Genomic DNA, 23,114 nt, shown 5'->3' on the forward strand with positions numbered 1-23,114 from the left:
AAAATTTGTCTTGTGAAATGTTAAATATATAGATTTACTTGAATTGCATTTATTTAGTCAGAAAAATATGTTACATGCGTATACTTGAATAGTATATTTATTATTTAGGAAATGTGTTATATGCATATAATTAAAATTTTAAATAATGCTTTAGAAAAAAAGGAATATGAATTACTTTTTTTTGAAAAGTTTCATGCACATGTATTTGCTATGTCATATCTACTAGGCCTATTATTTTGTGAATCACGAATCTATTGTTCAATGGTGCAAGAAGGATATGGGTATAACGAAGAGTATTCAATCTCAAAGTCTATCGAAGTCCATAAAACAATACAAAACAGGAGCAGAGCAAACAAGGACCTCTGATACATCAGAGGTGGGATCAGGTGCCATGGAAGAGTAAGCATCCCCTGCTGAACGGTCACACCCGCCGTGTGCTCCTTGCCAGTTTCAGGGAGCAAAAGTTATGATCTAGGTGCATATCTACACTATAAAATAGTAGTTGTTGTCCTGCACTTTATATGTCAAAACAAATTTTAAAAAATATATATTTTAACAAATGGAATTAAAAATGTCATTAATGCTCTATAAATTCCAGAAAACCATGAATGATGTTTACTTTATGGTTTTATACCTATATCTATGGTTGTAACAAAATGAAGCGATATTTTGTTATTGTACTTGAAAATGTTAAATGTGATCGTCAGATGTAATTGTTCACAAGGGCTTTCAAGAGCAAAGGGGCGTGTAAACGGCTGTAAATTTTAACAAAAGACTGTTTATATTGGTGCTGTAAATGTTTGTGCTTTAATTCATTTTAAATTGTATTATGTTATTTTATCGTATACTAAATAAAAGCGAGTAAACTGAAAATTTGTTTGATTTAAAAAAGGATGGAAAAGGATGCTATGTTCTGACCAAAATATAAATAACTGTCTGAGTGATCATATTATATAAGAGATAACGAACAGCACGAAAGCTCAAAAGTTCACAACACAATACAACACAGGAGCAAAGCAAACAATGGCCTCTAAAACATCAATGGTGGGATCGGGTACCATGGAGGATTGAGCATACCCTGCCGACCGGTCACAACCACAATAATTTGAGACACTTGAAGGGGACGAAATGTTCAGACCAGATTATAGAGAACTATTCAAAGGATCATGTTATTTAAATAGATAACGAACTATAGATATACTAAAAGCTCAAGAGTTGATTAAGATACGGATCAGGAGAAGACAAACACAAATCTCTTAGCGATACATGCTCGGTGTTTAAAATGAAGAATATGGAGATAACGAACAGTATTTAAGATCAAAAGTCCATATAGCAATACAATATAGGAGTAGAACAGACACCGACCTACAAAACACCAGGGTTGGGCTCATGTGCCATGGATGAGTGAACATCCCCTGACGAACGGAAACACCCACTGTGTGTTCTTTGTCATGATAGAAAAATAACCAAAATATTCCAAGACAATTCAGTTTGTAAACAAGGGTCTCACAATTAATACGAAAAACGCCACTCAGCATTTGACCTAAAGATACAATTTATATGCTGACAAGGTCATTGAAAAATAATTCATAATTGAGTCAAATACTGACTGACTTTTTCCATACTTATTGTTAGTTCATTATTTATACAATGAAATGACGATGGATTTTTCCTTTATTTCCCGATCACGACAATGAGCACACGGCGGGTGTTATCGGTCAGCAGAGGATGCTCACTCCTCCATGACACCTGATCTCACCTCTGATGTTTCGGAGGTCCGTGTTTGCTCTGCTCCTATATTTTGTATTATTTTATGGACTTTGATATTGAATACTGTTCGTTATCTCCATATCCTTCCATAGAACATACACAATAAAAACTTTAAACGAGACAGCAAATATTTTTGTTTCATTTTCTTGTTTGTCAATAACTTACCTCGTTTTAGAAATTCGTCATACGCACAGCATACACTTACGTATCAAATCAACCGAGATACATAAACTCCATATGCAGATGAGAAAGATTTATAGTTGCATGAGTAAGGGAATTCTACGATTTAGAAGTTAAAGCAATCACGTTTATTTTAAAACTTTGTCGAAAGATTACCATTATCGTCTTTTTCTGGTAAAAATCCAAATATGAAACAGATGGGTCATACTTTTTGAGATCTTTTACTTCAAGTTCAATCTATAATTAAACCCTAGTTCCTCTAAGATACAATTTAAATATTGAGACTTTAAAAGCTCACTGTTTACTTGCTTTATAAATGCCTTCTCTGAATTCTGTAAATATCATGGATTCTTTAGAAGTCTACGCCAGACAATGGGCCTGGCATGAAAAAAAGACCTTGACACTTTGTTAGAATGGAATAAATATATCAGATGAATGCTAAGCTCGCGCATTAAAGACATACGCATTGCACCTTAACAACTAATATTTTTTCCAAGATATTTCCAAATAAAGATCATAGTGTCATCAGATGTTAGTAGACAAACAATCAGCATGAATAATCCAGAGTTTTGAAAAGATATCAATTGATGGAAATTCTGGTATAATTAAAAAAATAATAAACATATAATTATTCTAGATGTTTTATTTATACAAAAGTGTTTCAGAAGAAGGGTACAACAGCATATATCAACATTTAATTGTATTACACACTTCCTTTAAGTATTGGGACTCTTCAACTCAAAGGAAACCTTTGCGTATGTCCTGAAGCAATGTAAGGGCTTAAACGAATATCTTTTATTCTGTAATTAATAATTCGGAAGGAAAAAAAAAGATTGGATACAAATTCAGTATATACTTATTACTCTCCCTGATACCGAAGCTATGGTGGCATTTGCCATCCACATAATTTTTGTCAACATAGCATATCATGGCAAGTCAAGATAACTATCTCGTCAAGTCATGAAAAATTTCTGGCTTGTCAACAAACACCGATTTTATATCTTGTCCAGTAAAGATAAGCTATCACATTTAGTTGCAATAACTATATTGACATGACGAGATAACTTTTAGTCACGATACAAGATAAATTATCTCTTCTTGTCGAGATAGCTATCGCAAAAATACGATAGCTTATCTCGACTGTACAAGATAAGAGTCGCTGTTTGACGGCAAACCAGGATGTTTTCATGACCTTAGAAGATAATTATCTTGATTTAACATTATATGCTATAATGACAAAAATATGTTGTAACAGGGGGTGGTAATGAAGAACACAAACACGCCTCTGTCAGGGTTCAGGTCTTATTTATTTGACACAGTGAGCACTTTATGTTATACAAATGTTATAGCCCTGAAATATAATAAAACAACAATATAATAGCACATCAAATCAATCATCAATCATTTATACACGTAGTTCTCATAGTTAACATATCCATAATGATATATATTATAGATGATAGGTATATATGTACATTTACTATCAATTAAAGGAGATAACTCTTATAGTGAATATATAGACATTACATATTTTCTCCCATATAAAGGCATAAACAGTAATACTAGTTAAAACAAATAATTTCTCACCATTCTGTGGGAAAAGGCTACCACATGAATGTGTGATGTTGCAATGACATGTATATGGACTTTGTAATTTAATACAATATACATTTAAATATACATTCCTTTAAAATAAAATCATCTGTTCACTTTGAACAAAGTAACCAAATATCTGGGTCATAAAAATATATGGTGCAACTTGAATATAACAATTTACTCTTATAATATAATACATTACTTATCTTTATAATCAATAATTCCAATCATAAAAATAACATCTTTCTCTCAAGGTTATTCATTTAATTAATATGAAGTGAAATTGGGATCTTTAATAAATGCAAATCTATGGAATAGACATATCACTTGACAATTAGTAATAAGGAAAGTTAGTACTTACCAGAATATGGAATTTGTCAGTCTCCAAAGGTCAAAGTCATAGGAATCCATAAAATACAGTCTTGGTCATTTCTCAACAAGACAAAGAATGAATATTTTGGCGGTAAAACCAATGACCAAAAGAATAAAACCAATGAAATCCAACTTCACAATCAAAACTACCTACCGTAAATCTGGAAATTTTTACTGTAGATAAATTTTTAGCAAATTTGCGCGTGCATTGCATTCGCAAAAATATTTTTCTTAAAAATAAATCAACATGCGAAGAATTTTCTTCTGAGAACTCATGTCTTTTTTTTAACTCCGTGAAAAGGCGTCGATAAGCACTGGTCATTTTAAAAAAAAACCTGTTTACACTAGTCTGCTATATAACTACAAGTTAATTACCCGTGCGTGTAAATTGCCCTCATTATATGCAATATCGTCCGATGATTTGACCAGCACTGAGGCGGTATGCCCCTTTTTATTAATTATTTTCATCAATTAATTTGCCAATAAACTCAAACTCAGTGCATTTACTAGAAAGTTCCAAATGTAAACGCGGCGTGTAAATTTTGGTTGAGAAAAAAACAAACGTTGAGACATAAGTTATATTTTTATCTACATTTGGATTAATATTTAGGTTAAGAGGCATACACAACCCTAAAAATGTTTGTTATAATTGACTTAGAAATTATTTTCAGTGCAAATCCTTTTGGATTTTTATCAAAAGTATTTCAGAGCGATTTTGCAATTTCTTGCCACGTTGCGAGTGTATTGGTGGTATTCTAACTGGGTATATTATTTGAAACATAACCTGATATGAAAATCTTTAGTGATTTTTATTTTTAGCACCATTGACAATTCGCAAAAATTTGAAGCGTAAAAATTAATCAACAGCTTTTTGACCCAAATTCGCAAAAATAAATCGACGTAAAAATTTCCAGATTTACGGTATAAGAATCAATAACACTCCAAAACCTTTGAACTGCCCTAAGGTAACTAATTATCTATACACAGGTGTACAGGTAAAGGGCTAAGGATATAAAGGAGCGGATTAAGCTTTTTATACTTTTATCTGTTATGGTAGTTTAATTAATTTACATTAAATTTAAAACACTTATTTATTATGTACGCATATTATACACACTACTACAATGGTATAAATCCCACCATACTAAGCAGATAAAAAACATTGTCTTCATTAGATACGATGCATTTTGAGGAACGTTGATTTAACTCTACAAGTGGTAATCCTACTTACACTCTTGGCTTCATTTCAAAAGAGGACGTTCTACAAAATCATGTTTCAGGTATAAATATGTTTAATATTTTCAACAACCAAAATAATTTGAGATACCATATCTTTTTTAGATATGGACACTTCATTAACTCCATTCAAATACAGAAACAATAGGTTCTAGTAATATTCTTCCAGCACATAGCATACAAGCTGATTTTTACCATTCCTTCTTTCCTCAAAAATCCAACTGGCTTGTTATATTTGTTAAGTTCATATCAGCACCAAGCTAACAAATTCTGAAATTCATATTTATATGCAAACCTTTACTGACTGTTATGTCTCCATATTTGTCAGTTTATTCAAGTATCAACTAATATATGATCAAATTGTCATTTCTCTAATTAAAGAAAATACAACAGGTTATTGAATATTGAGTAAATATAATATCACCTCACTCTGTGGTCATTTAGAAACATTTCTGAAGAAAAACATAGGGCAATGAATGAAGATTAAACAGCTTTCATCATGATTACTATAGTTGTGTACATGAGGGGGTGGGGGTAGAGAAGCTATATCATTCTTCACATTCAAGGAAAAAGAAATCTAACAATTATCCGGTTTTCTTTAACTATCACAAGATATCAAGTCCTTTGAAAATGAATTGTATAATTTGTCATTAAAATTTTCTAGAAAGAGATAAGGGTGAGGTCTTTTCTAAAGGAAGGTGTTTATGAACTTAACAATATTTTTATGCACTTATCTAAAAAGAACCTGTCCGGTTTTTTTTCTTTTGACTCCGAAATACTGGAAACAGATTACATGTTATTAATTTCTAATACTTATTATACATTCAATCTGATGGTTAAGAGCAAATCCGGCACGGGTAGACAATTCGTGTCCCACACAAGCAGAGTGACAACTGTGTTTTTCATTTTAGAAAAAGTTGATATCGTAAGAGAGCTAACTCCTATATTTATAATTATATTACTTATGCGCAGGACTGGTAAACAATTAATTATAACAATGACGCTGGAGTGCTAGTTGTCTGTTATCATATTTCGAAAGTATTGAATCGGAACAGTAAGTACAAGAACACAATATATTTTCTAATCTACCTCATTAATGATCTAGATTATTGAGGATACACATGTTACAGAACTTTTTAAAAGGAAAGATTTTGTGTGACAACCTTAACCTTACTCAGATATGATTATTGGTTATGTCTTCCATTTAAACAGTCATTAATTGTATTTTGACAAAGACAAATTAAAAAAAATAAGAATAAATGTTCATACATATAATTTTATTTTTTGAATTATTTTCAAGCAGGAATCTTAAAATATCGTGTTGAATGTAACATAGTACTGAAAAGTGTTAGTTTGAAACTAAATATATAAACCAAAACTGTACTGAAATTTCAAATTCTTTTGTAATTTTCTAGATATGTCAAGCAACCAGTTTCCTTGTTATGTGAAGAAAAGTACTAATCTTTGCAAAACTAGATGAATTTGCATTCTATTTGTTTAAAAACACCGTTGCAAACGAACCAGAAACTAGCTTTTTTGCAAAGTAAAAGTAGTTACTTTTAAAGCACATGTTTTAATGTTCATGATAAGGACCGAAGCAATTTTTTTTGGAAATTGTCAGCTTTGACATAATGACAACACAATATCCTCAGCATATTTACTGCACTTGTAAACTCACAGATATAACTTGACTTCAAATTCACAGATAAAACTTGACCTCAGACTCACACATGTCTTTAAATAGTTCTTCAATGTCTGACATATTTTCGGGAGAAAATTTTTGACAGAATTGATCCATTTCTGAAACACATCTTTCCTCCAAACTTCTCATGAACTGAACTAAATCCTCCCCTTTCTGTGTTCCGCTGGACATAAATTCCCGCGCTTTCTCGTGATATTTATACAGGATGTGACGTTTGTCATTATTTGAAAGAGACTGAGTTGTATCACCTATGTTAACATTGTGAGAAAACAGAAAAGGTTTAAATACAGATAAACTTGGATCAGGTGTAGCAGTGAACCAATGACAGTCCGGTAATCCAGCAGACGACAAGACAGACACGTGACTTCCGGTTGTTATCAGGTGACCGTTCATATTGATTCCGCTTGTTTTATTTCTCAAAATGTCAAACATGTTCATCACAGAAAATGATCCTGTAACAGAATGAACTCGCTAAATATATATGTATATGCAAGTATTAAATAAATAAGAGATACTTTTTTTTCATTTTCCATGTTAGAAAACGGTATACAGAGTTTAGGTATTAAGAGAAGGAACTTAATTTTTTTGATTAATTATATTGGTTGAAATGATACTCAACTAATTGCAGATAATTTGCTTGTGATCTAATTTTTGTAAGCCTTAACAAAGAGCTAGGTTCACTTAATGCATAAAATGGCCCTGTACTTTTAGCAAGTAATAAACTTTTGCACTCCTTTCCATTTCATATATTAAAAAAAAAAGATACTTAATGCTTTCATTTCTTAGAATAAAATTTCGTTTTGAGAATCCAGATATTGGAAAACAGGCGTTGAGGAATTGCAAAGTTCTTGAAATTTGCAGAAAACATGCATATTTGACTACATTCAGCAAAGAATTAAAATATGAGCACTACCCACGATCCAAAATGACGCATTCTGTCATGTCATAATGCATTAACTAGATGGAAAATTACGTCATGAGTAATAGGTATGTGGTCACCAATACTCCAAGCAATAAATACTGCATTTGCACTCTAAACTCAGCTGTTTTGATTTTACAGAAATTTTCAGGACCAAATAAGACCCAAAGCGGCTCTTGCTCTTTACAAAATTTTATTATTAGAAGAATCGACAAAACGAACAAAATTGTAAATGTTGAAACCGATATTTTAATTTTCTACAACGATTTTTAAAATTGCTTTTAAATTTTCAACTGTTCATAAGTAATGCTGTTTTTAGCTTTTAAACTTTAGTAGTTATTTCATTGAAAGTAATGAAAAAAATAAGTTGATAATATAAAGAGAATGAAAATAGAAATAATACACAAGACAAAAACCTTGATCTGCGCTGTTATTCAGAAGATCACATCCTGTCCTGCGCCGTGTTACCGGATCTACACAACCGAGACTTGTGGTAAATTCTGCTCCAAAAGCCAACGTAAAATCTACAGGGCCCTTTTCTTGAGACCAGTGTCCTAATGCCACACTTTCTTCTTGTAAATTTGATGACGTCAGGTCATATTCCGTAGAAATGGACAGACAACTTGATATACTGTACGCACCTTCTGAAAAAAATGTTTACGTTTTAATGTTACTGGACATTCAATCAGATGATTTTATATTTGATTTGAACATATTTTATTATGTAAAATACATAAATGGATTGGGCAGCAGGCATAGATGATTTTATGATTGACATTTAATATTTAATGATTTTTATATCTTTATAGAATCATGACCTTTACCAGTTATTTGTTTTGCGACCCAGAATTTTCCGGCACATTCCACAACCCAAGCCTCGTTTCTATCTGTGATGAGGAAAGCCCCGCAGTAAAGTAATGGATTCTGAGAGTCTAACGTCCCACCTTGTCCATACTGGTCAACCAATGACGTTATAACGTCCATGCCCTTCTTAGCTGAGCTAGATCTCTCTAAAATCAACCTGAAATATGTTCTAGGTCATTAAATTGTGACCATTATTTTTTTTTATAAATGAGGCTATACATAAATTAAAATAAATCCATGTTACAATGATCTCATACATGTAGCAAGCATAATAATAATCACCTTTATTTAATTAAATGTACATTAATGGGAAGAAATAACCCTAACCCTACCACCAGTGTGCAAAATCAGGTAACCTGGTTGCCATGGAAACAAGACCAATTAATTGATCACTTTTGATAATATTTTTGTAAATAGGGCTTATAATGTAATTATTTTACCAAGTTTCAGCAAAATCCGTGATTTTCAATTTCAAGCCCATTTTGATGCTTACAAGAATGACTTTTCCCTCTCCTTCAGACCCATTGAACATCAGTCATTCACTGCACAATCAGGCTCCAACAGATTTGGGATATATAGTCCAATATACTTACAAAAAAACGCACAAAAGGTTGTGCCCAGTTAGTTTTTTTAATTTTTTTTTTGGTACAATCTTTACATCAATAGCTAACAGAAATATCACGTTTAGGTAGCCCATGCACAATTCTGTTAAATCTCTGTTAGCTACGGACCTGTAATTACCACTTGTAGGCTGTCAAATAACCTGTTATACCCCCTGACGACCTATGAAAAATCTGATTACCCTCACTTCAATCCTTAACTAAGTTATATATACATTATACATTGAACCACCCGAAAAGGTTACCTTGTCAGGTCTGATGGAGTGAGGACTTTGCTTGTTGTGCCCGAAAGTTTTGTAAAGACGGAAGTGTATCCTGCGCAGACTCCCTGATCGTTGGCGCCCATTTCCGCTCCCCATGATCCCACAGACTGACTGAGAATAACAGCATAGGTGTGTGGAGGTTGTTCTATCTCTAAATGTGTGGTCTAACAAAAAATGCAGAGCAGTGCACTAATCCTACTAATAATTATAATAGATGAGAAATTTCTTTTTATTTCTTTCACAGATTTCTATGTAAAACAAGAGGCCCATGGGCTTTATAGTAAACATGAGTATATAATGCAACAACATTCCAGCGACTGCATTTGGTTCCTGTTTTAAACCAGAGGCCATTAAATTCACAGTTTTGAACGAGGCGCTATTGTTTATCAAACTATACACTTGGCATGCTTTCTCTTATTATTTGATATATACTCAGAAGTAGATCAGAGTAGCAAAAATATGCATTTCCACTTTATAACCTGTTGTGCACCCCACCACAAAGGAACCACTGACCCTGGGGACACAATTATTCATAAAGACGTCTTCGCTTATCATAAACTGTTGGATATCAAAGAGCAAATTAAAAAAAAACAATTACATATATTTTCAGAATAACCCCCCTCTCCCAATACACATGACCGAAAGGCCCTGAAATTAATCATTTTGGAAGAGGCACCTTTCCATATCCTTCTCACAAAGAGATTTATATGCATATTAATCCTCCTTAGCTCCTGGCCTATCGTTTGGCGAAATTTACATTCCGATAGAATGACCAAGAAATCAGCTCAACTGACTTTCAAAGATTTATCCAAGAGAAAGCAAATAGAAATTAGAATATTTATTAATCACGGAGTTAACTTTGTGCTTTTTTGGGGTGGGGGTGGAGGGGGGGACGGAGGATGATTCCTAAAAACATTAGAATAAAAATGTAATCATGATAGAAGATCTAATTAAATTTTGTTGATGATCAGGTGAAATCCAGGAATTGAAGTATTTCCTCTTGATGATACTTCAATTAATATACATGTACCTAGTTCATGTACGATCAAAATCATTAAATTTAGATAATTTGATTTCCACTCACTTAATCTGAGTGACTGCATTTTAAATCAGAAGGGGACCCTGAGCTAACAAAGGTCACGTACCGTATTTACCGACATCATTGAAACTAGACTGTTTGCGTTAATTTTCAATGCTTCCATTCTTATTTGTTTACTCTGTGGTGACTCTATGAATGTTTAGTAAATTTATTTCTTGTCAATTCTGCCGAAATGTATTTTATTTTTGCCAAGTGAAATGCCATGAGCGAATTGAAGTAGGACAGACAGCTGATATGCATGAAAACCTCGTGTGGCTGTCTTTGTGTCTTTTTTCATTTTTCATACCAATTGTTAGTCCATTATTAATACACTGAATTGACGACAGATTTTTTTTCGTTATTTCCTGATCATAGCAGGGGATGCTCACTCCTCCATGGCACCTGATCCCACCTCTGTTTCGGAGGTCCGTGTTTGCTCTGCTCTTATTTTGTATGTTGTTTAATGGACTTTGAGATTGAATACTGTTCGTTATCTCTATATCCTTCTTCAGCGGGCTGGGACTTTTGAAATTGATATGGAAGGCCTATGTAATTTGAAGGTATTATAGAAAATATTTTTTAAATCTAACTTTACATTTTTTTTTACATTGAATTTGAAATAAAGAATCGTGTCTTTGTTGGGTATGCCTGAGACATCAACGATAGTTGGGAATGTGCATGGGATAACATATATAATGGGCTTCGCCCGTTATGCAAATTATATACGAAATTATACATATATGTAATAAATATTACATGTGCTTATTGACAATAAAAATGAAAATAGATGATCGAGGCTGGATGCATTTAGATATTATGTAGTTTATTAATTGTTCTTTTTTTTTAAATAAACCTTGACTTTACTTCCGGTTGTATGGTCTGCAGCAGCGCAGTAGATCACTTGCTGTACGTCCGTTGGCGGTAAGTTGGCATTTTTACCGAATATAACACAGTTCTTTGTTATGGGTGGGAGGGCGACAAAAACATCTGACATCTTATGCTGTAATTAAAGTAATATCATTAATTTGAATTCTTTAATATTTACGAAATAATTTTAATACATGTAGGCGTAATCACAACTTAATTTCTATTCAGTGTAATATTCATGTAAAAGGCATCATTACGCATTTCGAAAATGTGTCATTATGCCGTTTAGAATGCCTATAAGAATTAATCTAGTGTGTAGAAAAAAAAATTAAAAGGTGTTATAACACCTTTCGAAAAAAGGGTTATGAAAGCGTTGTTTCGCCTTTTCGATTTTTTTTTTAACAAAGATTGATTCTTATAGGCTCTCTTAAATATCAATTTTATCAATAATTAAATTAAAATACTCACAAATCTTTTTGTGAAGAACTTTGTCCATTTATATGATTAATAAAAAGATGATTCAAAGTAGATCAAAAATTAAAGTTTTTTTTTTTTTTTTTTTTTTTTTTTTTTTTTTTTTTTACAAAATAGATAAAAGGTTTGTAAAGTACATTAACTTTATATGCCGTCTAGCTTCACAAGATGCAATAAAATTGGAATTTATTTCTTCTTTAGAAGCAATGCTTTTGTTTGCCATTTTTCTAAAATGCCACCAAACTTAAAAATTAATACAAATCATAGAAACTATATAACAGATGATTTAGTTAAGGCATTTAAGAATGTGTTAACTTATTACTTATTACTAAGTCTCTATTTTTATAAAAGAACTTTCAATGTTTTCAAGACTTTATCAATCTTCATTAATTTGCAACAAGAATATATTTTAAACTCCAATTCTTTGCCGAAATAAATGTCAGTGGACGACAGGGGGAATCCAGTCTAAACAGGGACAACGACAGGTGACGACAGGGACTGGACAAGGAGATCAGAGAATGTCAGGGAACGACAGGGAGTGGACAGGGAAGGCAGGGACAACGACAGGGGACGAAAGGGACTGGATAGGGAGAGCAGGGACAACGACAGGGGTCGACAGGGACTGGACAGGAAGAGCAGGGACAACGACAGGGGATCATAGGAGAAAGTCAGGGAGAGACAGGAAAATGTCAGGGACTGCGAGAGGGGACAACAGGGGATTTTTTGAAATCGAAGTGGATATTTGGTATAGTTTGAAATTAATATGTAAATCAGAATTTTCTGACTAGAGTTTAAAAAAGATATATGAAGGGACAAATATTTTATTTCTGTTTGGTATAATTTCGAGAGCCTTAGCAATTACTTTACTTTAAACATATTTTATTGAGTATAATTCAATCAGGATTAGCAATTAGCCCTAGCAATTACAACGGCCAAATGAAACTGGCTCAGGGTTATAGGGTAAATATATCTCATAAATTGCGAATTAGCGATTTTCAGTGACATGTTTGCTTTTTTCTTAATTAGATGTGTACCTTTATCTCTATATATCGGGTCTGGGTTAAAATTATTTTCCCCGGGGAAGAGCTTGCCATAAAATTATGTTCACTTTATTGAGTAATATAAAAATTCTAAAGTTTGTGTAATGAGGAATATACATTTCCTGACCTAGGCAAATTTTATTTTAAATCAAACAAAGATCCGCTCTTGATTATATTACATGTTGCAGATCGGTCAAAGACTTCATTTTACTTAACTGTAGTAGTTCGATCCTGTTTGATAAAATTGATTCGAGTTCATTATTATTAAGGTCTTCCGTTTCCAACGGAAGACCTTCTACTGATTGTGAAGATTAAGATTATTCTTATTATTCTTTTTTTTTTCTTCCTAGACGCCAACTTTGAGGCCTCGTATCTCGCTCATTTTTTAATGGATTTTGTTCAAATTTTCAGACATTATAGACGGTAATAAACGCTATCAGAATGTTGTCAATAATTTCAAAAAGTCACTTCCGGTTTTGAGTTATTTCCCTTTAAACGAAAAATTATAGGCTTTCATTTCCAGACAAAGGCTCAGAGACCACTAGAGTTGGAGCAGAAATTTTACTGGTTTTAGATAACAGAAGGATTGAAGTTGTGCACATCGGTTTTTGTTTTTCGATTTCTCTATTCAAAAAGGCGCAATACAGGGGTCAAAAAATAGAACGCCTAAAAGAGCGAAAATTTACACATGTTTTCCTTTTTATCTTGAAAACTGAAAATATTTTGTTAAGACATGTTGAACAAAAGTTGTGCATAATTGCAAGGGCTTTCATTTAATACTATAGAAAAGGGGCTGGCCCCTAAAATAAGGGATCTCTGGAGCTTGAAAGTTTTTGCTTTATAACTCAAAAACGGTAAATATTTCGATCTAGATATATCGAGCAAAATTGTTCTTTAACACCCTTTTGATCTGATAGGAATGTTTATCTGTTCGAATATACGGGGGTTATTGCATAATATGCAGTCGAAAGCAGGTCAGGTAAACATGTAGCCTTTTCATTCGGCAAGTAAATCTGACCTCATCATGTATACAACTTGCTGTAAATAATATACCCTACGGTATTTTATGTTGATTTTCTTCAAAATAAGGTTTTAAACGTGTTTTATGATTAACTATTAAATCATGTATTACAACTACTTTTTCTATTTTTCTTTATAAAATTTAATTAGTTTTATAGTGAACACATCTTTAAAAGCGGAAGATATAAAATCTACCTTTCTATGTTTATCATTGTAACAAACTATATAATTAATCTTAAACTTTATACATTGAATAATTCACGATCATTAGTTGTATACATATTACGATCCCATTGTTCAGCGAGATGTTTTACAGTTATGTAATCAAAGCCACGCTATCGATCTAGGTCACGAGTGTACCAGGCACCTGTGGACATAAACAAAGCAAGTGTTTGTGATTGTATTAGACCATTGTGTAGAAAGACCTAACAATTAATAGAAAACTGTGTTTTTAATTACATCGCGATTCAATAAGATTATTTTACCCATCTTTCATATTAAATCGTAATTCCAAACACTGGTGCATAAAATCATTTTGAACTGTGTTCGCTTTCTTTGGCCTGTTCTCGCAAAATAAAAAAAATCTCTATTCTGTGTTAATGTATTTTATTTCAATTGTAATTGAGAAGGGGCTTCGGCAAATAATTATAATTAGTGATGGAAAGTGATAGGTAATATTGTATATGTACGTTTTATTTTTACCATGATCACTCTTTTGTTTCTCCATTTACCGGGGTATCATTTTTTAAAGATTAAATAAACATTGAACATAAAAAGTAATTTATAATATACTATTGTTCACGTATTTGTAATACCGGTATAGCAAACAGGTTATATTCAACTTTGTCTCTAAAGTTGTGTTGCCCGGTCCTCGTTTACAAGCACGTGGTTGCAGAGAACAGTGGGCATATTTGAAAATCCATTGTGTACTCCGATAGTTACAAATGGAAAATTGGGTTTAAAATATGTCGTTAATTCCATATCATTTCATTTCACTCTATTTCAGCTTGTTTAAATCAATCTTAATCGCTTGTACATTTATTCATTGTAAGTTTTATGTATTTTGATAGCCGAATAAACACTAGCTTGGTTTGCAACCCCCCCCCCCCCCTGTTTTTATCGAGGTGGATATTGTTTTATGAATATTAAACTTACATGTACGCATGCATGGTAGTTGTAAGTGGAGGTGACGTTTCTAATTCACGGGAAAACATCCAACGTTAAATTAAGCACTTTTGAGTATGCAGTTATTTGCTACTAAACTTTAAAATGTTATTGTACAAAAATAATATACTTTTTCGTTGAATAAACAGAATATCTCAACATTGCACGATTAATTTGACATGCTTGTACATGTTCAGTCGATGTCAGTATAAATACACATGGATGCACTTTTGCCTAGAATAACGGCCAAAATATATACATCCAGAGTTTAAGAGTACGATTTTTAAAAAAATTGAAAATTCGTTAATGCTATTTATCATTAACCAGTATCTCGACGATAAAACATCAATTTTAATTCTTTACCAAACGTCCTCCCGGTCAGTCATTGTTAATGTTGGTGACATGAAATGTAGATACTAGGGTCTCAGTAAATAATTTCACCTTAATTATCCTCATCGTCATTCGGTGTTTTCATCATTAGAAATAAATTGTTTGAGGACGTCTTTTTTTCTCTTCTCACATTGGTAACGCGTAGGAAAAAGTTTTTAAACAAAGCTAACGGCATTTTACAAAAAAGGAAAACGAGAAGAAAAAACGTGTCTATTTAGATTAAAAACACAACGCATCAATTTGTATTTGATTAATCCACATACGTTTTTTTTCCTTCTCCCATGCATTTCGACTATACGGAAAAAAAGGATCAGCAAATCCTTTGGTAATATTAAAAGAAAGGTGTTGTACCTTCAAAAGACACTATATCCCACAGGCCTTTAGATCGCTTAGAAAAAAAATTGTGTGTATTTTTTTCCAACACCTCAATTTTTTTTCTAAGCGATCTAAAGGCCTGTGCTATATCCGAACAGTTATTACAGAGACTACCAAATATATCACGGCGTCCCTGAAAGATTCATTTTTAGATATTTCAATAAATTCTAATTTAGTTCAAAGAAAGCCACGCTGTTGTATACAAACATTCCAAAAATAATATTTCATGTTTCACGGACCGACACGTGGTTAAATTTCCTCTCATCACTATAAGCCCCCCCCCCCCCCCTTTAACATGTTTAAAATGAATATATAATGTCTTCCTTCTGAGCCGAGAATGTTAGTTGGTTGATTTGTTTTTGTACATGCGTATATACATGTAGATTAAGGCTGGTGTTGAATTCCGAAAGAAAGTCACAACCTATTTTTTTTATGTAAACCAATAATCATTCTATACCCCGCCATGAATATGGCTTGGGATATAATGTTTGTCATGTCGGACGTCTTCCATCCTGCCTTATCTCCTTCCGTCACACTTTGCCTTTAGCTAAGTTCAAAGCTCAGTTTCAAACAAACTAACCAAGATATTTTTAAAAATAATCAAACTTGATACACAGTATAGCTGCAGAAAAAAATAACAGACAGGAGAGTTGCTGAGCCACCCACTGAAAAAACTGATCCTACTAAACAGAGTACGCTAGTACATATGTACGATAAAAGACTTTAGAGTAAGCTAGTAATAACTGTATATTTATTGCGGAAAAGTTTTTGAAATATTTCTTCAAACTGAAAGCCTTTTATTGCCTGACGTCACGCTAAGGATCAATAGGGTTCGAAGAGGTCACAGTTAGCCAGCAAAATTTTGTGCATGCTGATTATCATCGGATTTGTTACATGCATTTCAGCAACAACAGTTATCTATTCTGTTAGCAGAAAAATAAACATATTGCTAATACAATACATTGAAGTATTTATTTTCTCTAGCCTTTTGCTAGCATATATTAATTTCATGCGAGTTCTTATACGGATATATGTCCGTTTGACCTTTATACTACTGGATTAGTCCATTTGTCTTCTAGGTAAGGGGTGACGCTATTATTTCGCGCCAAAATGTCACGTGTAGGTTTTTGCACCCTTTTTCTGGACTATTCTATTGAATGATTTCAAATGAAAACTGCATGAATTTTGTAAAGTCTGTTCTTTTTTGTCAGAATCCTGGTCGAGCTTTGGAAAAAAAAACAAACAAACAATTCGGTGACATTGTGAAGTGAGTTAGAAGTTACATCATTTAAAGTAATAAAACATTTGATGTTGACCCCTCATCTCTGGGAAAAACTTCCTGAATCCGCACCATGGCATTCATATATCGCCGTCAAGTTTGTTGGGTCATTTAAAGCTTTAATTATTTTCCCCACGTTTCCAACAATCTTTGATACTTTGGCATACCCAAGAAACTATCAATCATATTCTACACGTCAGTCATAATTGTTAGATCCCCAATTTCTTGTAGTTATCATATTTTCAGCTGCCACCTTTATATGTAGCCATGCTTTCAAGCATTAATCAAATGTTTTTCCTTATTTACGTCATCCTCTAAAACCATTTTAGACTTGCGGACAGAGGTGTTCATCTTTTCGTCCCGGGTTCGAATCTACAGCGGGACATGATCATGATTTCATTTTTTATTTGAGATACAAACAGTATTATATATGGTTTATGTTTTGTGCAACATCTCCATAATTTACTCCAGTGAAATAATTTAACCCCCCCCCCCCCCCCCCAAATGTAAACGTTTATAGTTTATCATGCTCATAGATTCTATAGATATTGATGACATAGTCAGCCAAGCTTTTTAAAAAGCTGTTACTTGTGTTATTATTTGTTTATTTATTCGCGCAAAGGACATTGGGTAGTAAAGGAGCTCTGGGAATGTTGCACAACAAAATTTGCTTGACGTGTGTACAATTCCTAACTTCTTTTCTTACACGTTATTCTATTGAGCTCGCTGCACTCGATATTATACGGTTCTTGAAAATGAAAGAAACGTCGTAGTCTTTATGAAAAGTAACCAATTTTCTTGATTGTACAAACATTTTTAAAGAAATTAGGGGGGGGGGGGTTAAGTTATACAAAGAAAAAAAATAATATGTGTCATTTTAGATTACCGACGTGCAATGATCTGATACATGTGTACCGTATTTATGAGAGGTTCATATCTCTTCCCTTGTCTGAAAAGTGTCGCATCCATTGATATTTTCTTTTTTGCTACGATTTAATGCTTTAAAAATGATGTCTTTATTTAATTTGGTTATTTTCGATAGATAAATATCTGTCCCACCTGTCTGTGGGATGGGATAGTAAAGTGTCTGCCGTCCGTTCGTCTGTTCGTCTGTCTAGCTGTCTGTCTGTCTATTTTTCAAAATACTACTCTTCATACCGTTTTGGTCTGATTTCAATATAACTTGGCACACAAGTACACATCTCTAAGATACATAGTATAGTGCATCGGTTTTTGAATGCTTTAAAATGCGACGTCTTCAACAGTTTTTGTCTGAATTCAATATTGCTTGGCACATAAGTAGCCTTCACTAAGATACAAAATATCGTGCATCCGTTTTTGATTTCGATGAACGGTGTTGCCATGGTTACTAAAAATAGAAATTTCTGTATATAATTCCTTAAAAATGTTATTCCTCCTACAGTTTTAGTTTGATTTCAATATAACTGGACACACAAGTAGACTTCAATGTGATACATAATTAACTGCATCGTTTTTGATTTCGATGAACGGTGTTGTCATGATTACACAAAATAGAAATTTATGTGAAATTCCTTTAAAACGCTACTCCTTCTACAGTTTTGGTCTGATGGCAATGGCTAGTTTTCTCTTCCTTTGTTATAAGTACAAACAAGTAGAGCTATAGTCTCGACAATGTGTTGAACCCAGTGAATCATTTTGCCTCGATTATAGTCAGAAAAAAACTCATGGCTGAACATATCCAGTCATTTGGACGAGTCAAGATTAGTGACAGTGAAACTGTAAATTCGCTACCATTTTTCTATTAGTGAAACATTGCTGATATAATGCAGGGTGGGACGTGACCTTGACTCGAGTTCAAAGTCCCCAAGGATAAGATGTTTTTGGTTGGATGCATGGACAGAAAGAATATCTAAATAAAATGTTTGAAATTTTCCAGACGGTAACACATGGATAATATTTTTATAACGAGAGCTAGTTATTGCTTAGATCAAGGTCATTTGGAGAGTTCAAGGTCACTTGGAAAGTTCAAGGTCACATATATTCCTTTAAGGTCTTTTCCCTAGCTAAACATTGCAAGTTGCTTCTCTTAAAAGGTTTAAATTTTCACTCGTAGAACTTTAGAATGTGGCTTGACCTAGACTCAAGGTTACGTCTTCTTATCCGTAGCTCCAACGGAAGACCTATTCGTTGCTTTGCAACGAGCTCGGCTCTAGTTATTAAATATTATGCATTATTAAAGTGGGAAAATTTTTGTTCAGTGCTTCACAACGAAGAAATCGTTTGTAGCATATTATATGTGTGTAAACATTTATTTTTAACTGAAATATTTGAATTATATGTATACATATGCACATGGCACATCAGACAATTACATGTACATGTATTATAAACAAGGTATACATATAATTCAAATATTTCAGTTAAAAATAAATGTTTACACACATATAATATGCTACAAACGATTTCTTCGTTGTGAAGCACTGAACAAAAAGTGGGGGGCTCAACTCCAGAATTTCTTTGACAAGCCAAAAAAAAAAAAATCCTATTTCGTGGGGGGCGGGGGGGGGGGGGTAGTGGCCAACTTTTTCCTTTTCCTTTTTAAACTAGGTTTATCGACTGTAAATTATAGTTTACAAACCGTTAACTATAGTTAACGATTCGTTTACTATAGTTTTCATTTGTAAAACTATATTTAACGGTTGTTAACTATAGTTTACGAATGATAATCTAAGTTTATCTCTTTGTAATAAAAAGTTAACATATTTTGTTGATAAACATAGATTTACGTCTGTAAACTATAATTTACAATCGTAAACTATAGTTAAGATTTGTTAAACATAGTTTCACAAATCAAAACTATATTTATCAGTTAACAGTTAACTATGGCACGCCAAATTCACAAAAATGAGCTTAACCTAGTTTCATAATTGATAAACTAGGTTTATTGACTGTAAACTATAGTTTACAAATCGTAAACTATAGTTAACGGTTCGTTAAGTATAGTTTTCATCTGTAAAACTATATTTAACGGTTGTTAACTATAGTTTACGAATGATAATCTAAGTTTATCTGTCTGTAATAAGCGTTAACAATAGATTTTGTTGATAAACATAGATTCACGTTTGTAAACTACAGTTTACAATCGTAAACTATAGATAAGAGTTGTTAATCATAGTTTCACAAATCGTGAAACTATATTTATCAGATCATTAACTATAGTTAACAGTTTGTAAACTATAGTTTACAAATCGTGAAACTGTATTTATCAGATAATATATGTTTTGCAATCGCAAATGATAGTTTTCGGTGTTAAGTATAGTATACGTATGTGAAACATAGATTATCGCGTTAACTATAGTTTACAGATGTAAAATATAGATTAACGTTGTTAACTATAGTTTACAGTCCGTAAACTATAGTTTACAACCGCTAAACCTAGTTTATCGATTGTGAAACTATGATTAGCTCAGTTTTTGTGAATTTGGCGTGCCATACATATGGCATAAGAAAAAAAAATTAAGAATTGGATGATCTTGATCCGTGGCTATATAAATATGCCGGTCACTTATCCTATAATTTTCATGATCCGCTCCTTTATTATTTTCATGTCATAGCTAGATTTTACATGCAGTACTTAAATATTGTCATGATCATATTCCGTATTATTTTTATGTCATATCTAGCTTTTACATGTAGTACTGATCCGGCCAGGGATATGTCTCAGATTTTGTTATTTATACCGGGATGTTTTGATCCGCCCATGTATTTATAGCTGACGTAATCACTGCAGACAGACTGCACAATTCACGGCAAAAATCGATACCTGTCGACTTAATTAATGTGGTCTGCTGCAGCACAGCTCTGTTAGGTATTTTAAATTTATTTTCATCGACTTTTCCTCCTTTTTGCGGAATTTTAGAATTCATAGTTAAGGTTGAAGAAAATGGGAATTTTCTACAGCTAGGGGTCGTAGTCTAAAATTATAAGAAAATAAGAAATCTTAACTTTTTATTCTATCCATTTAAAACCTCTTATTCCCAGGAATCGGAAAAAATTCCATGTACAGTCCGTATTTTTCTGTTATAGTAGTTTTTGATAGATGTTAGATCATTGCAGCGGGTTTATTGGTTAAAATATGTTAATAAATCTGCTCATATTTATGATGGGCTTTTCATTCAAAAAAACTCATAATCATCATTCATCAAATTGATTGCTTCCCTCAAATTCTGAACAAGGTTTGTTTGGACATAAAATGCATTTGATAACCTAGGTGTTTCTAACTGATGTATATAAATATATTTTACTTACGTTATGTAATCTTCTCAGCTGATGGAATGCAGTCGAGACAATCTGCCGCAGAACAGAGAACGCATGCGCTGGTTTTGTGTATTGATTGCGCGTGCACGTCTGCTTAAAAAAATAAAAAGTATCAGAAAAAACGCCTCAGTTTCATTTTCTCTTAAATCACCGAAGTATTAATGTACTGAAACACTTTTAATGAACAATCAGTCACTCGAGTTTTTAATTGAAACTGACTTTGAAATAGATAGATATGACACTTAAGTTCTTAAACAGCTACGTCTTTTTCCTTCATATCCAGAGAGAAATATTTTACTTGAAATTATAAGATTTGACTGAAACATAATTTCCCACATTTTCTAGATGAAATCTGAGACACACACACATATCCACCATTTTTTCCATCTTAGCAATGCAGAGAAAATGAACCAAAATACGAAAGAAGAACAAATGAATACGTAGGGATATATAAGGTATACAGATGCATACATGTAAGAATTAAGAGAGAGAGAGAGAGAGAGAGAGAGAGCAGGCACGTAGCATCGTTTTTGAAAGGGGGGGGGGCAACCAGAGAAATTTTTTTTTTACTTTTTACTTACCTGAAAAAAGTTGACAAGCAAAAAAACAAAAACAAAAATACAAAAATCTATTTAGTAGGGGGGGGGGGGGGGGGGGGGGGGGTAGTGGCCAACTTTTTCAAAGCCAAGTTACTTTCACTTCCAATTTCTTCCCTACATTTCCTTGATATCAATATACTATGGTATAAAGTAGGGGGGGGGGGACAACCATCCTTCCAATGAACAATTACGTGTACTATAGTAAAGGTAATTTTGGGGAAAAAAGTGGGGGGAGGGGCAGCCCCCCCCCCTGTTGCTACGTCCCTGGAGAGAGAGAGAGAGAGAGAGAGAGAGAGAGAGAGAGAGAGGGGATATTGTTGTAGAAGATGCGAATGGTTACGCTGCATCAAGGGGGGTGTCCCGCCACCTTTAGTGCAGTTTTTCAAAGCCAAGTTACTTTCACTTCCAATTTCTTCCCTACATTTCCTTGATATCAATATACTATGGTATAAAGTGGGGGGGGGGGGGGACAACCATCCTTCCAATGAACAATTACATGTACTATAGTAAAGGTAATTTTGGGAAAAAAAGTGGGGGGGGGGGCAGCCCCCCCCCCCCCTGTTGCTACGTCCCTGGAGAGAGAGAGAGAGAGAGAGAGGGATATTGTTGTAGAAGATGCGAATGGTTACGCTGCATTAAGGGGGATGTCCCGCCACCTTTAGTGCAGTGAGAACAAAATGTAAACATTTCTTCATATGGCTAAAATACATTATATTTTGATCAAATTTTAAGTCCCTATGATAAAAATACATTAAATATGCATAACTGAATGCATTTTGTGTATATATAATCTATACTTTGGCAGAAAAATGTTTTTGATATGCTCCTTAGAACTGCGCAGCTACAGAATTCAGCAGAGCCTTAAAAAATCCAAAAAAATATGTAAACTGTGCATTAATGTTTTCTCTACAACCATTGAGAAAATGTGTAAATTTTGCACTTTTAAATGATAATTTCAAGTTCTAAACAAGGTACCGTCGTCTTCAAAAAGAGTTAAAGAACCATGA

General features: G+C 33.2%; 1 protein-coding gene across 2 annotated transcripts in view; it reads right to left on the minus strand.

Annotated features, from left to right (window-relative positions):
- The window catches only part of LOC134249486 (secernin-3-like), a 77,911-nt gene extending 56,322 nt beyond the window's left edge, over nt 1-21,589 (minus strand). The window contains exons 1-6 of one of the 2 annotated variants that reach the window (XM_062731835.1): nt 21,500-21,589; nt 11,454-11,600; nt 9,505-9,686; nt 8,600-8,796; nt 8,192-8,419; nt 6,415-7,308 (exon numbers count right to left, since the gene is read on the minus strand). In XM_062731835.1, the coding sequence (XP_062587819.1) occupies nt 6,854-7,308; nt 8,192-8,419; nt 8,600-8,796; nt 9,505-9,686; nt 11,454-11,594 (1,203 nt within the window). In that variant the 5' untranslated portion in view covers nt 11,595-11,600; nt 21,500-21,589 and the 3' untranslated portion in view covers nt 6,415-6,853. Of the gene's footprint in view, nt 7,309-8,191; nt 8,420-8,599; nt 8,797-9,504; nt 9,687-11,453; nt 11,601-21,499 lie in introns of those variants that run through there. The other variant, XM_062731837.1, reaches the window with a different exon arrangement.
- Between the last annotated feature and the right edge of the window lie 1,525 nt (nt 21,590-23,114).

The sequence above is a fragment of the Saccostrea cucullata genome, unplaced genomic scaffold (genome assembly GCF_032062105.1).
Source record: "Saccostrea cucullata isolate Sc308-1 unplaced genomic scaffold, CSIRO_AGI_Scuc_v1 ctg2536, whole genome shotgun sequence".
NCBI lineage: Eukaryota > Metazoa > Mollusca > Bivalvia > Ostreida > Ostreidae > Saccostrea > Saccostrea cuccullata.